The sequence below is a fragment of the Mus caroli genome, unplaced genomic scaffold (genome assembly GCF_978045245.1).
Source record: "Mus caroli unplaced genomic scaffold, Mus_caroli_1 scaffold_6, whole genome shotgun sequence".
Taxonomy (NCBI): domain Eukaryota; kingdom Metazoa; phylum Chordata; class Mammalia; order Rodentia; family Muridae; genus Mus; species Mus caroli.
Genome location: NW_028227261.1, coordinates 10,428,216 through 10,441,556, shown reverse-complemented (window position 1 = coordinate 10,441,556; position 13,341 = coordinate 10,428,216). Strand labels below are relative to the sequence as shown.

General features: G+C 36.8%; 1 protein-coding gene across 6 annotated transcripts; it reads left to right on the top strand.

Annotated features, from left to right (window-relative positions):
* Positions 1–4,151: 4,151 nt before the first annotated feature.
* Positions 4,152–10,107, top strand: LOC147004103 (uncharacterized). 6 transcript variants are annotated; one of them, XM_085838649.1, is made up of 6 exons: positions 4,152–4,181; positions 7,782–7,908; positions 8,357–8,626; positions 8,711–9,046; positions 9,131–9,440; positions 9,589–9,643. In XM_085838649.1, exons 1-6 carry the CDS (start codon positions 4,152–4,154, stop codon positions 9,641–9,643), a joined length of 1,128 nt encoding a protein of 375 aa, XP_085694775.1. The 6 variants fall into 6 exon arrangements, with proteins under 6 accessions (XP_085694775.1, XP_085694772.1, XP_085694771.1 ...); XM_085838646.1 differs by having other exon boundaries at positions 8,357–8,596; positions 8,747–10,107; XM_085838645.1 differs by having other exon boundaries at positions 8,357–9,046; positions 9,131–10,107.
* The last annotated feature ends 3,234 nt before the right edge of the window (positions 10,108–13,341 follow it).

The window sequence follows — 13,341 nt, the reverse complement described above, 5'->3', positions numbered from 1 at the left end:
AAGGAACCATTCTGGGTTAAAAATCTTGAGATGGGTGGATGGCCCCTTTCTTCAACTGTGGTCCTTGTCGATGCACTGGATATGGTCTCTACAGGTTCAGAACCCCCTTTGTTGGGTATTTCAGCTAATGTCAGCACACTTGGGTCCTGGGGAACTCTTGCTTTCCTGGCATCTGGGACTTTCTATTGGCTACACCCAGTTCCACACCCCGCAGTGCTACACACCTCCATTCAATTTTCTGACTCTCTGTACTTCTCGCCTGTCTCCTCCCATTCCTGATACTCCCTCCACCCCATTTCTCTCCCCTCCTCCCCGTCCCCGTCCCTCCCTCCCTTTACTTCCCTTTATAATTTTTCTCCTAAGTAAGACTGAAGCATCCACAGTCCTTCTTGTTAATAACGTTTCATATGGTTTCATATGGTCTGTGAGTTGTATCTTGGGTATTCCAAGCTTTGGGGCTAATATCCACTTATCAGTGACTGCATACAATGTGTATCCTTCTTAGGATGACATTTTCTAGTTCCGTCCACCTGTCTACAAATTTAATGAAGTCATTTTTTTTTTTTAAATAGCTGAGTGGTACCCCTTTCTGTAAATGTACCACATTATCTGTATCAATTCCCGTGTTAAAGGACATCTGGGTTGTTTCCAGCTCCTGGGTATTATAAAGAAGTCTCCTTTGAACATATTGGAGCATGCATACTGTCATATGTTGGATCATCTTTTGGATATATGCTTATGATTGGTATAGCTGGATCCTCAAGTAGACTATTTCCAATTTTCTGAGGAACCACCAGACTGTTTTCCAGAGTGGTCATACCAGCTTGCAACAAATCTCACCAGCAATGGAGCAGCATTATCTTCCCCTTTCTCCACATCCTAACCAGCATCTGCTGTTACCTGAGTTTTTATCTGTTTGAATTTCCCTGATGACTAAGAATGTCATTTCTTTAGGTGCTTCTCAGCCATTCAAGATTCCTCAGTTGAGAATACTTTGTCTCTGTATCCTATTCTTTTTTTGTTGTTGGTTTTTGTTTTGTTTTGTTTTGTTTTTTCTTTTAAAGACAGTGTTTCTCTGTATAGGCCTGGCTGTCCTGGAACTCACTCTGCAGACCAGGCTGGCCTTGAACTTAGAAATCTGCCTGCCTCTGCCTCCAGAGTGCTGGGATTAAAGGGGTGGGCCACCTAACCCAGCTCATTTACATTTCAAATGCTATCCCCTTTCCTAGTTTCCACTCTGATAATCCTCTATCCTCTCAGACCTCCCTCTGTTCCCCAAACCACCCACTCCCTCTTCCTGGCCCTGGCATTCCTCTATACTGGGGCATAGAATCTTTGCAAGACCAAGGGCCTCTCCTCACACTAAGCCATCCTCTGTTACATATTCAGCTAGAGACATGGTCCAACCATGTGTTTTTTTTGACTGGTGGTTTAGTCCAAGGGAGCACTGTTTGTACTGGTTACTTCATATTGGTGTACCTCCTATGAGGCTGCAGACCTCTTCATCTCCTTGGGTACTTTCTGTAGTTCCTTCATTTGGGACTCTGTGCTCCATCCAATAGATGACTGTGAACATCCACTTTCTTTCTTTCTCTCTTTCTTTTTCTTCTCTTCTCTTCTCTTCTCTTCTCTTCTCTTCTCTTCTCTTCTCTTCTCTTCTCTTCTCTTCTCTTCTCTTCTCTTCTAGACAGGGTTTGTCGGTATAGCCCTGGCTGTCCTGGAACTCACTTTGTAGACCAGGCTGGCCTTGAACTCAGAAATCCTAATGCGTCTACCTCCCAAGTGTAGACACTGATTTTACACTTCTTAACTGGTACAATAGAAAGAAAACTATTTCTTTTGAGTCATTCTTTTTTTTTTTTTTTTAATTTTTTGTTTTTTGTTTTTTCAAGACAAGGTTTCTCTGTGTAGCCATGGCTGTCCTAGAACTCACTCAGTAGAACAGTCTGGCCTCGAAATCAGAAATCTGCTTGCCTCTGCCTCCCAAGTGCTAGAGGATTAAAGGGCTGTGCCACTACTTTTGGCCTTTAAGTCATTCTTGTATTTGGTCTTCCATACTGTATTTCTTTGTTCTAGAATGGTAGAAACATTACAATCCCAACTGAGTATTTTAGACTAGAGTCAGGCTGTTGAGACCCAACTGCAGACAATATAGTTACAGGGTTCATATTTGAGCAAAACTGACCCCTGTAGAATTTGGAAGCATAGTTTTACTAAACATGACTTTACTATCTGAGATGTGTCACTTGGATCATTCTTGTTATCAAAAAACTGTTCTTAAAAATATATTCCTGCTGGGCATGGTGGCACACACCTTTAATCCCAGCACTTGGGAGGCAGAGGCAGGTAGATTTCTGAGTTCGAGGCCAGCCTGTTCTATAGAGTGAGTTCCAGGACAGCCAAGGCTACACAGAGAAACCCTGTCTCGAAAAACCAAAGGAAAAAAAATATTCCTGCATCTAGACCTCAAATGTATACATTACAATAACTAAATGTATGCTGTGAGACCATTATGTCATGTACTTTTACTGAGAGGAGAGAACACAATATAGACTATGATGATTTTAGATGATATCATTTCTTAAAATGGCCTCATAGTTCCCATGACCTAACATACATCCTGTTCTTGATTAGGTTTCAGAATATGACATGAATTCTCTCTCTGAAAGGCAACCTTAAATCCAGTCAGAATATCTTTTACTGTAATTGGTTCTTGTCGCCTGCTTTCATTAAGCACCATGTTCAAGGAAACTAATAGAAGAAAAAGACTACTTTGGGTAAGGCTTCCAGAGGATAGCCATCAACCATGGCAGGGAGGACAGATAGAACATTTCCATGTTGTTGAAATAGAAAGGTGAAAGATCACATCCTCAACCCCAGTCACTAAAGAGGAAGAGAGAATTAAGATGGCTTGGATCTATTCTCTTTTCTCATAGCCAACCCCCAGTGCTATACTTTTTTCAGCAATGTTCCAACAACTAAATTCCTCTAAACATTGTGACCAACTGAGGATTCGACTTTAAAAATATTATCCAATAGGAGATTTATTCATTCATACCTATATAATCAGTCTTCTAATATCCTTGTACTTGTTAAATTGATTTTGATATGAATGTAGAAAACAAAGCTCTCATTTTTTGTTTGGGTTTCCTGTTTGTTTGTAAAACAGGGTCCCACACTCTAGTCCTAACTTTCATGTGTCCTGATATAGAGACCAGAATGGCTTTTAGGTCACATAAATCTGATTGCTCGAGCCCCCTGACAGCTAGGATGAAAGACCTACCCCACTGTATCAGGCTTGAATTAAACTTTTATATTTCAATATCTCTGCTGACATGCATCAAGTATTTTGTTCCTCTCTGTGATGTATGAGTTCCTCGACTGAGCCAGCTCCTTCAGTTTCATTGACAGGCTGATTTTTTGTTTGTTTGTTTGAATGCTGTATCTTCATATATTGGCCCTCTACTGAGTTACCATTAGGCTTACAGAGTTCATTTCCTGTTTCATTTCAGATTGAGCATGCCTTAGATTTTTATACCTCTGGATACAATGTTCACATCCTGCATTATCATAATTATTCCTTTAGCCACTCATAGGAGTTCTCTGGTCTTTCATTAAGTTTGTTTCTGCCTTTTTTGAGTTCCTGTGCTTGGTCCCTCTTTATGTCATTTGACCACACTGAATGGTGTTCAGAGTATATTTTGACTTCTGTCTCTTGAGTTTGTTTCATAATTCATTTTGTCATGAGTATTGCTATTGTATTAGTGATTTGGGTAGGGAAATTTTATTAACATTGTCATATTGCTTTAGCTACAGGCTCTCAATTTTCTTTTACTATGTGTCATTTAGGTCAGGTGGCAGGGATTTCCATATTAGGTGTTATGAATAAGCTTTGAGAATCTAGGTTGGTGGGCAGGAACTAGGTTACAGGTACACTCTAAACATATTATTACTTGCTTTCATGGCTGTACAAACGTTGTCAAGATTCCTGGTATCATTTTGCATTTAATTTTTTAAAAATATGGTTTAGCATTTTCTGTAAGGAGTTGTATTTATTTCATTTTTGAATCGTTCAATTCTTGATATGAAATTTCAAGAAGAATTCAATCTTTTTTCTTCAGACAGAACCTGGGAGAAGTTCAACAAAAAGAATGAGTGTGTCTCTGCTAAACATGCCACAGGTCAGTGTCCTTTCCACATTTCTTTAAAAAAACAAAAAAACAAAAAACAACTTTTTATTCAAATCATCCAAATGTTTTATTCTCCACATATGGAATATTATCTAAAGGGCTTATTTTTTATGATCTTTATTTTCTTCTGTAATAGTGAAAGTTTAATATTCTGGTCTTTCATGTATACATCATCTTTATATTTTAACTTGATTTTATATTGTGAGGACATATAATTCCCTTGGACTAGATACCTGCATGTTTCAAAAAGGATCTATTGGAATGATGCTCAAAGAACGTATTGATGGATATTTTCTATGTTGAATAAGTTCTGTCCTTTTGTATTAGTGTGAAGTAAGGTCTCTTGTGCTACATAAATGGCATTTCAGGGAAGGTCAGGTTTCTAGCTTGTGAATGAGGATATAGAAATTCACATCACTAAAGAAGATATGAAAGAGTAGAATTTGTAGAAGGTAAAATTATAAGAGATCCACTGTTTTGAATCCTAATAGTAAATATATTATTAGCTCCCTAGGGTCACAGATGATGGAAGGAAAATGTCTTTCTTTTACCATTACTGTGATTGTGAGCTGATACAGACTTCAGTATTCTCACAACTCTTTTTTCACACCTCATGTCACTCAGTAATCACACTTGACACCTGAAATCTATTTGTCTCAAGAGAGACACTGTCCCTGTGGAAAATTCTCAATATAGAAATTGTTATTTTCCTCTCTTTTTGGTTTCAGAAATAACTTTAAGTCCCATTTTCTTCACCTTTGTATTTCATCACATGAACTATATTAGTAAAATTTTCTAGAGAGGATAGCTATGGTGCTGTACATAAACCATCAATTTACAAACATAAATGAATGTCCTTTCTTTTTTTTTTTTTTTTTAAAGATTTATTTATTTATTATATGTAAATACACCGTAGCTGTCTTCAGACACTCCAGAAGAGGGCGCCAGATCTCGTTACGGATGGTTGTGAGCCACCATGTGGTTGCTGGGATTTGAACTCTGGACCTTTGGAAGAGCAGTCGGGTGCTCTTACCCACTGAGCCATCTCACCAGCCCCTTTTTTTTTTTTTTTTTTTTTTTCGAGACAGGGTTTCTCTGTGTAGCCTTGGCTGTCTTGGAACTCACTCTGTAGACCAAGCTGGCGTCGAACTCAGAAATCCGCCTGCCTGGGTACCTCCCGAGTGCTGAGATTAAAGGCGTGTGCCACCATGCCAGGTAGGAATGTCCTTTCTTATTTTTTGTCTATTTTTCTTTAGAAGTGAAAGGCTTGATATAATCTATGCTAATCTGCTTCAGCCAAGCTGTGCATTACATAGGGAAAACTGAAGGGTTGTGGCAATGTTTCGATTTTTCATTACAATACTATCTTCTTTAAGTACATAAGTGTATATCTGAATGTTTTTTATTTACACTGAATGATACATTATGCCCCTAAAACCATGAGTACAGCCCCAAACGCTTTGGGACTGAATTAAGGCATAATAGTGAGCTGCAATATATTTAGAGAGAATTAGATTAGTTTTTAAAGTAGAAACAGCAAGTACCCTTTACCCTTTAATTATTTGTTCATGTCGCAGGCTTACATTTTTCTCAAAAAAAAAAGGCATATTTGCAATAAAGACAATATATAGTCTGTATATTATAATTTTTGATAAACAAAGGTAGAATTACAAATCATACTTCTCTATGAAAGATGCAATTCTTATATACATATGGCTAAATTCTGAAGAAAAAAATATAATTAGAAGATTGAAATTTTCAGTTAAGTTAATACAGTGATGAATAAGTCATTAAATTTTAATGAATATTTAGTATAATTCTCCCTGAATTTAAAAACACAAAATGATCAAGAAATGATTATACTTCATTGGAATGCATTGTCACATATGTTATGTGCTTATACATACATATCTAATCATTTTATAGTGAAAGACCATGTGGTATTATTGAAATTGTTATTATGCATATTGATTATGCCAACATATGTAAAATGTTAAATAATTTTAAAGCTCCCTAATACTGTTTTTTTTTTCTATTTTATGATTTTGAATATATTTTCATAAAATAATTTCCAAAACCATTTGATTTTCTGTGTCATGGAACGTTCAGTGTATGATGCAGTTCTATTGTGCTTAAAGAAAAAGCTTAGTCATTTAGTCCATCCATTATTTCTGCATTTTGTATTCTACCTGTTTCTTCTAGAACTTGTGTAGCATTGAACTTAGGCCTCAGATTGTCAAATGGACATGTTGTAATACAGACGTGAGATACAGCTGCACATAAGACTAAGCTGGTGTCCATATTTGAACAAAGTGGACATTGTAAAATTTGAAAGCATATTTTTTATCATAACTTGACTATCTCTAATGGGACAATGAGATTCTGTTTAATATCAACCCATATATCATAAAGCTACATTACTGCATCTAGACATCAAAAGTACATGTTATATTCTATAAATGTTTACTGCTTTTGAATTTATATCATGCATTCTCAGAGATAAAGAAATATAAGGAAGTTTATTAGTACTCTAGAAAGTTTCTTTGAATAAAGTTAATTTCTCTTCAATATACGTTGCTTACATTTGCCTGAATGTATGCATATGTGCTATGTATTTCTCCTGTCAGTAGTGTTCAGAAGAGATCATTGGATTTTTAACAAACTGGGTTTAACAATCTACTGTTTTAGTGCCACGTGGTGCTGGGAGTTAAATTTCATAATAGATGACATTAAAAGACAGTATACCATCCAAACTGCACACCAAAAGTTTTGAAAAGAATGATGGTGGCAAATCTTTCATGTGCTGTGAAGGTCTCAGTAAATCACAGAAAATTCATGAAGACAAGAGCCTTTCTTTTTTCTTTTTTTCTTTTTCTTTTTTTTTCTTTTCTTAATTAGAGAGCCTTTCTAAATGTGAGCATTTTAGTAAGTCATTCTATAGACTGTCTGTGGAAGAGCAGCAATTCGTATCTATAGACACATTTCCATAGCACTTTTAGAAAACATTTGTTCTTCATATTTTCCTTCCTAATCTGCATCAAAAAGAATATCTTTTTAAAATTTTATTTATTATTATATCTAAATACACTGTAGCTTTATTCAGATGCACCAGAAGAGGGCATAGGATCTCATTATGGATGGCTGTGAGTCACCATGTGTTTGCTGAGATTTGAACTCAGGACCTTTGTAAGAGCAGGCGGGACTCTTAACCACTGAGCCATCTCTCCAGCCCCAAAAAGGATATCCTTTCTTTTCTTTTCTTTTCTTTTCTTTTCTTTTCTTTTCTTTTCTTTTCTTTTCTTTTCTTTTCTTTTCTTTTCTTTTCCTTTCTTAAGATTTATTTATTTATTATATGTAAGTACACTGTAGCTGTCTTCAGACACTCCAGAAGAGGGTGTTAGATCTAGTTACAGATGGTAGTGAGCCACCATGTGGTTACTGGGATTTGAACTCATGACCTTTGGAAAAGCAGTCAGTTCTCTTAAACGCTGAGCCATCTCACCAGCCCCCCAAAAGGATATCTTAATTAGTTTTTTTGTAAAGTAAAAAAGTATTTTTGTCCAGTATCAGATAGGTAGTTTTCTATTCCAGGGTCTGTTAACCTTCAAGGACGTGGCCTTGGACTTCTCACTGGAGGAATGGGATTGTCTCAGTTTTTCTCAGAGGTCATTATACATGGATGTGATGTTGGAGAATTACAACAATCTGTTGTTTGTGGGTAAGAATGAACTTCTTGTAGAATTCCTGTTTCTTTCTTTGAGTTTTCCTACTATGTGTTTATGTAAATGCTCTGAGATATCCAGATGGCCTTCCCTTCAGTCTCTTTTCCATTCTTTGTCCCTCTTTTTCCTTAAGACAGGAGCAATTCTGGGTCATTATATTTGAGGTGGGTATGCTGTCCAATTTGAAAATAACATTTAGCAGGCTATTATCATTTCCAGACATTTGATATAAATCATATTTGGGTTCTACATGTAATGATTCAAAAGAGAGAGAGAGAGAGAGAGAGAGAGAGAGAGAGAGAGAGAGAGAGAGAGAGGAAAACCTCTCTTGAGAGTAGGAATCCATGAGATCACTGATTATTGAGTCCCTTACTCCTTATATAAGTAATTCATATCACCTCTAATTGCCCTTATTTTTCATTTGTTGTTTTTTTTTCTTTTCAGAAAATCATTGCATACATGGAAAGTATGAGAAGGTCATGGATCAAGACAGCCAGTACATTGTTCTTGAACACATGAATATTCAAGAGAAGTCTTCTAAATGGAACAAGCTTAGCAGTGTGATTCTAGAATCCTCCTATTATACACCTCACAAATGTACTGAATGGGACAAATGCTTTTCCCAAAAATCCCATCTTAATATTCATCAGAAAATTCATGCAGGAGAGAAACCTTACAAATGCAGTGAATGTGACAAATGCTTTACCGAAAAAGGCAGTCTGAGAATTCATCAGAGAATTCATACAGGAGAGAAACCTTACAAATGCAGTGAATGTGACAAATGCTTTACCGAAAAAGGCCGTCTGAGAATTCATCAGAGAATTCATAAAGGAGAGAAACCTTACAAATGTAGTGAATGTGACAAATGCTTTACTCAAATATCCCATCTTAATATTCATCAGAGAATTCATACAGGAGAGAAACCTTATAAATGCAGTGAATGTGACAAATGCTTTACTGAAAAAGGCAAACTGAGAAGGCATCAGAGAATTCATACAGGAGAGAAACCTTACAAATGCAGTGAATGTGACAAATGCTTTACCGAAAAAGGCAGTCTGAGAATTCATCAGAGAATTCATACAGGAGAGAAACCTTACGAATGCAGTGAATGTGACAAATGCTTTACCCAAAAATGTATTTTGAGATCTCATCAGAGAATTCATACAGAAGAGAAACCTTACCCATGCGATGAATGTGACAAATGCTTTACTGAAAAAGGCAGTCTGAGAACTCATCAGAGAAGTCATACAGGAGAGAAACCTTACAAATGTAGTGAATGTGACAAATGCTTTATTGACAAATACAGTCTGAAAAGGCATCAGAGAATTCATACAGGAGAGAAGCCTTACAAATGCAGTGAATGTGACAAATGCTTTACTATAAAAGGCCATCAGAGAATTCATCAGAGAATTCATACAGGAGAGAAACCTTACAAATGCAGTGAATGTGACAAATGCTTTACTGTAAAAGGCAATCTGAGAATTCATCAGAGAATTCATACAGGAGAGAAACCTTACAAATGCAGTGAGTGTGACAAATGCTTTACCCAAAAATACCATCTTAATATTCATCAGAGAATTCATAAAGGAGAGAAACCTTACAAATGTAGTGAATGTGTCAAATGCTTTACCCAAAAATACCATCTTAATATTCATCAGAGAATTCATAAAGGAGAGAAACCTTACAAATGCAGTGAATGTGACAAATGCTTTACTGAAAAAGGCCATCTGAGATTTCATCAGAGAAATCATACAGGAGAGAAACCTTACAAATGCCGTGAATGTGACAAATGCTTTACTAGAAAAGGCAGTCTGAGAATTCATCAGAAAATTCATACAGGAGAGAAACCTTACAAATGCAGTGAATGTGACAAATGCTTCACTGAAAAAGGCCATCTGAGAATTCATCAGAGAATTCATACAGGAGAGAAACCTTACAAATGCAGTGAATGTGACAAATCCTTTACTTTGAAAGGCAGTCTGAGGATTCATCAGAGAATTCATACAGGAGAGAAACCTTATAAATGCAGTGAATGTGACAAATGCTTTACTGTAAAAGGCAGTCTGAGAACTCATCAGAGAATTCATACAGGAGAGAAACCTTACAAATGCAGTGAATGTGACAAATGCTTTACCAAAAAATCCCATCTTAAATATCATCAGAAAATTCATACAGGAGAGAAACCTTACAAATAGTTTGTATGTGACAAATACAATACTCACAATGTCAGTCTGAGAAATCATGAATTTTTTCATACAGTAGAGAATATTTATAAATGAAGTGAACGAGACAATCCTTTACCAAGATACATCATCTTAAAATTCATTAGAGAATACTTAGAGAAGACAAACTTTTCAAATATATTGTAGGTATGAATCCTTTCCTTTTGGCCTAGTTCCTAGACTGTAACAGTGAATACTTACAGGCTAGAAACTTAACTCATGCATTGTATGAAGAAATATCTTTGACTTCACTTCAGGATAGAGAGAACATCTAAGAACTTTTTAGGGGAAAGTATTTCTGTTGGGGAAAATGTGGCATATGTTTTATTCACAGTGTATTCTTGACAACACTTGAGGCTCCACACTAGAGAATTAGTATGATTATGAAAATCTTATGAAAATTTTCATGCAATGTTCAAATCTTAGATAATGTCAACTATTTATGCAGGGAGAAACTCTGAACATGTGAAAATGTAGAAAGCTTTTCATGACACAGTTTTTTTTTTTTTTTTTACTTGTTCACCCTCAGATATTACAAGATGAAGACAAGTTGGAAGTCAGAAGATAGTATTGTGTAACACTTTCATTGAGACAGAAATAATCCATTTCAAAAAGGAAACTATGTAAGGTCTTTAATGCAATCCTCAAAATATCTAGTAAAACTGATAACATTCTGTATATTTAATTTAAATGATCCAATTAAGAAAAGTTATACTTAAAAGAGTACCTGGCAAACTGAGCCACTCAGACTGCATATTCTTTATCCTATAAATATGCTTGCAGATGTGAAGTGTGCTTCGAGTATCCAGTAATCATAAGCCACAGCCAGTTAATATCTCCTAATAACTTCTGAAAATCATTAAGAGTCCTCAATTGGTTTTTCCTGATTTGCACCTTTTGTGGCCTAACCTTTTGCAGACTTATTCTGTATCCTGGATAATTAATAGAATCCACTCTTTGTATCTTTTTCAGGGGCGATTTGCAATCCCTAGCAAGGCGAGATTCTTTTTTTTTTTTTAAATTTCATCAAACATTCTTTCCAGGAGAATGCAATGGGATTCCAGGCTGCAAGGATCTCATTGGCTGAATAACATTTTTAATTGCTCTGAGACCTCTCAACAACCTCCATTTTCCAGATATTTTTAAATGACAACTGCCTGAGAATTCCAAGGTTTGGTGGTTTACTCTATAGGCTGAGCAACCAGCTACTCTTGGACTAGCTGTTCTAATGCCTGTTGGTTTTCAGTTGTCATATACAATCAATCCAAATGGGTGGGTCATTCAACCACCTCCATGGTAAGGCTGTTGGTGTCTTATCAGCAGTGTCTCCTTGATGTAGAGCTAAATTGTCAACCTCTGTTGTATCTTGTTTATAGATAGCCTAGATAGTTTCTAAATGCCTTTGATAACAACATTCATTAGCTAATTTTTTTAACTGCCATCACGGCTCAAGACCCCCGAAGTTTGATCAGGCTTAGATGGGAGTATAATAGTTTGTGCAGTATTTGCAATAAAGGAGTCTGCATTTGCCACTTGCCTGATTCCCAGAATCTGTTTCTTTGATTCTGTGCCTTCTTTCCACCACCCCAAGGGTCTCAGTAGGGTGCAGGCAACAATTACACAACTGTAATGTGCAGTTTTAAAACTATGTTGTGGTATAGCCTTTTAACTAAAGAATTTGGGAAGTTTAATCAGGAAAAAAATCAAAGCCATTACCTTGGGGAACAACAGACTGTCATCAAGGTGACTTGTGTGAAGACAGAATGTTACAGAAACATTTTTGTAAAAGGCTGAATGAGCAACTGTTCCCAGATCTCAAATTCCCCAAAGAGACCACCAGGAATCACAACTCTGATGCATAAGAGTTTTTTATTGAAGCTCCAGCTTAGGCCACAAACCTACCTGATACAACCAGATAGGAGAGTGATCCCTTGGGTAATGGCATTTATAAAGGAGAAAAAAGAAAAAGACAAAAAGAAAAACATAAGGGGGATTTTCCAAGCTTTAACATTATGTGATTGGGTAAGAGTATAAAGGAATATTGGCCTTTAAGCTGATTGGTTTATAGCAAGTTGTCTAACTACAAGGAAGGAACACCCATCCAAAAGGAGCACCATGACCTGGGAATGGTTCATGTTTCCTGAGCCCATCCCATTATTTTCAGTTGGCCATGGCTGTTATGTATATTTTCGACTGCCAAGCATTTTTCCCCCAGAACTCAAGGGAGCAGGCAAGTCACCAAACTGAATACATTTAACAGGATTTCTCTGCAGTATTGTTGTTCTCATGACTTATAACATTGGATGGCTTTATCACATGGCTTATTCATAGGGTTTCTCTCCTATATTCAATTTTTATATATTCTGAGATATTATTTGTGTGAAAGAAAAGACTTCTTCATATTTTTTTAGAGAAGGCCGGCAAACTCCCGGACAAATCACACTAAGCCTCAGGTCTCACGGGGGAGGTTTTATTGCCAGAAGCAGCCTCTGAGAGGGGGTGAGAGGTAAGAAGAAGAAGGGCTGTGGGACAGGGGAAGACTCTTTTATTCAGTACATGAGGATGGGAAGCATGTAAAAGGGGAGTGATTCCATGGTGTGTGTCATGACAACAGATGCAGGAGCAGTGCTGTTGCCTAGAGATGAGGAGCCTCTTCACTGGGTCGAAAACCTGACTGTAAAGACACTTCTAGCTGTCCACAGATGCACCTGGTGCTAACAACATTGCTTATATTTGTAGTACTTCTCTTCAATAAAAATTCTTTTTTGAGCCAGGCAGTGGTGACACATGCTTTTAATCCCAGCACTTGGAAGGCAGCTAAGTTGATTTTCACATTTCTCCTTTGTTACCCTGTTTAGTAACTTCTCATAACAAAGACAATATTATATAGTTAGGAAGGTTCAACTTCTCCACGTCCAATGAGTTCTCTGGATGGCATGCATGGTAATGGAGAACTGCTCTCAATTTCTACAGAACAAAGAGTTATCTTAGCAAGTGTCTAGATTGCTTATGGATCCAAGGGACCCACTTAGCCAAAAACTCAATTAAATAAAACTCAGGTAGTGTACTAGAAAGCTCATTTGAAGCAAATACCAGGTCAGTTGGGACTTCTTCACCCCCATTAGTAGGTCACTGAATTTTGATTGTCTTTATAGCATTTAAGAAGTATGTACCACTGTAGTTTTCCATATCATCACTCAAATGCCC

Excerpts from the sequence above, each read along its gene's own strand:
- LOC147004103 (XM_085838644.1), top strand. The coding sequence starts at position 4,152 with ATGAGTGTGTCTCTGCTAAACATGCCACAG. Across the intron at positions 4,182-7,781 it reads CTCTGCTAAACATGCCACAG|GGTCTGTTAACCTTCAAGGA; the intron begins GTCAGTGTCCTT and ends TTTCTATTCCAG. Across the intron at positions 7,909-8,356 it reads CAACAATCTGTTGTTTGTGG|AAAATCATTGCATACATGGA; the intron begins GTAAGAATGAAC and ends TTTTCTTTTCAG.